Here is a 2343-nt window from a genome sequence, read left to right as displayed (position 1 = left end):
GTCACGTGAATACTCCACACGGACCAACAGAAAGTTGATTGGTTTAAAAAAATGTGATTTCTGTTTGAGCTGGACTTCGATTCTATGCTATTTACAATGGACAATGTGCCTGTTTTTCGCTGAAAGTTCACTAATGTGACCACACCTTCAATAGCGTGTTTTTTCAAGGTACCACTGTAAACTAAGGCCCATTCACACCAAAACAATAACTACAGTGTTTACAGGTTTCTTTCGCATCAGCAGCCAATGCGTTTGCTGCTCAACATTCAAATACTCGGCTAGTGTTTGTTGTAGCAGTCGCAACACGCTTCAGAAACCCTCCACCTCCCCCAGCTCCACCTATATAGATCTGCTATGCAGTATGTCATTTTTTTTTTTTTGTTGTATAAGGGTGTTTTTTTATATTTTGTTTGTGCAGCGGCAATATTTCCTACATGCTCCCAGCAGCATGTCTGTGCATGTATTAATAGTAGCAAGTCTCGGTAGCGTAGCAGATCTATTAACACATTATCCTTGCCATGTATATTACCGTGCTAAACTCTCAGAGAGTTGTAATGACTGAACTATATTAGCATCCACTGCAACACGCAATAACATGCTGTTTATTATAAACGCGCACTGCAGTTTTGTCATCTGCCACTTTAAATGCTCAAACTATTTAAAGCAGGATGGATTCTGATTGGCTGCCAGCGTTTTTGTCATGATTCCAACGATATTGTTCCTCTGTGTCGTTATCATTATAGTTGTGCTATTTCTATAACTTTAGAATGATTTTTAAAACTATATATTTTGTCATTACTGTTATTGTTTTGGGTTTGAACAGGCCTTTAGCCATAACAGTGGCTACAGGGATGAATTCACCCAAAAAATGAAACTGAATTGTAACAAAATGTATAAAAAAACCACTTCATTTTTGGGTAACTATCCCTTAATAGGGACCGTTGTGTGATCATTGCGATAAAACTGCAAAGGTCGGTAAAACGTAATACTGTTGATTACACGAACTCGTCCCAGACGTTTCTGACAGTACTGTTTATGTTGACTGTATCAAAATGTGGTGCTGGTACAGTCTTGTCTTCAGTTAGCGCTGTAGGCGTCTGTGTCGTAGTACGCGGATTGAAGCTGTGCTGTTTTGAGTCATTAAACGGGTCACCAGGTCCAGACTGAGTCCTGCCACCTTCTCGTTATTCACCTCTAAGATCTCGTCTCCGACCCCGAGTAGCCCCGTGTAGAGCTTCTCCATATTGCTGTCGCCCATTTCTTCAATGTACACCCCTAAACATAAAGCTGGTTAGTCTTATACTTTCCGATTATGTCAGAAGTGTATGAAAACAAGAGCAAGAGGTCCCTCACCTGAGTCCGGCCTGCCTTTTCCTCGTGAGATGAGAAAGCCGAAGGGGCCGTTGGGGGGTCTGGAGAGCTCCAGCAGGATGGTGCCGTCAGGGAAGGCCTGGGCCACGCGTCCCACCGGACGCACCGCACTGGGCCGCCCCACGTCCTCTACACTCAAAGCACGCTGAAGATCCCTAAAACACACGGATTTATCTACTTAAAAAGTGCAACAGAACTATTTAAGTGCCAGATTGTATGGTGAGTTACTGTATTATTTTGAATTATGTTCATTTAAGCAGTTCTATTTTATTATCATTTTATTATTTATATTTGAGTAGTTTTTGTATTTGTTGACTGTGATATCATTTTCTTAGAAAAATGTGAGTAGTTCTTGAGTTTTGCTATGCATTTTCAAAAAATTTTTTTTTACAATTTATATATATATATATATATATATATATATATATATATAAATGTGTGTGTGTTTGTATGTATAATTTTGTATGTGATTTAATACATTAAAATTTTATAAAATTTTAAATGATATATAAAGTATAGCATTTATCTTATACATTAATATAATATTAATATAATTTTTGAGTATTGTATAAACAGACAGATAGATAATATAATATAAGTTTAATATTTATCTTGTATAGAAACATATCTTAACCTGTGAAGGCTAAATAAACAAGATAAATGAAGAACTTTTTTTTTTTTTTTTTTTGTGTAAAATAAGCTATGTCCAAAATGAATAAATATATGGGGGAAAAATAAACCGTTAATATGAGATACATACATTAACATATCACCAAGGCACTGTGAGACATGAGTGAGTTCTGCTGCCGTCTCTTATTATTACTTTATTATATTATATTATATTATAGTTATATGTATATATTATGGTCTGTTATTATCTTATATTATATTATATTATATTATATTATAGTCGTCTCCAGCTCTACGGTCCGCTCTATAGACTTCCCTGTCCTATCTGGGCCTCACTGACAT

At 36.3% G+C, this 2343-nt stretch overlaps 1 protein-coding gene across 5 annotated transcripts in view; it reads right to left on the bottom strand.

Annotated features, from left to right (window-relative positions):
• Window positions 1–401: 401 nt before the first annotated feature.
• The window catches only part of si:dkey-121a11.3 (uncharacterized protein KIAA1614), a 16551-nt gene continuing 14609 nt past the window's right edge, over window positions 402–2343 (bottom strand). For all 5 annotated transcript variants that reach the window (XM_042749301.1, XM_042749302.1, XM_042749298.1 and 2 more), the window contains 2 exons: window positions 1354–1526; window positions 402–1275 (listed from right to left, as the gene is read on the bottom strand). In XM_042749301.1, the coding sequence (XP_042605235.1) occupies window positions 1082–1275; window positions 1354–1526 (367 nt within the window). In that variant the 3' untranslated portion in view covers window positions 402–1081. The remainder of the gene's footprint in view (window positions 1276–1353; window positions 1527–2343) is intronic.

This window comes from Cyprinus carpio, chromosome B22, assembly GCF_018340385.1.
Source record: "Cyprinus carpio isolate SPL01 chromosome B22, ASM1834038v1, whole genome shotgun sequence".
Lineage (NCBI taxonomy): Eukaryota > Metazoa > Chordata > Actinopteri > Cypriniformes > Cyprinidae > Cyprinus > Cyprinus carpio.
The sequence above is the reverse complement of the archived record's forward strand: the minus strand, read 5'-3'. Positions and strand labels throughout refer to the sequence as shown.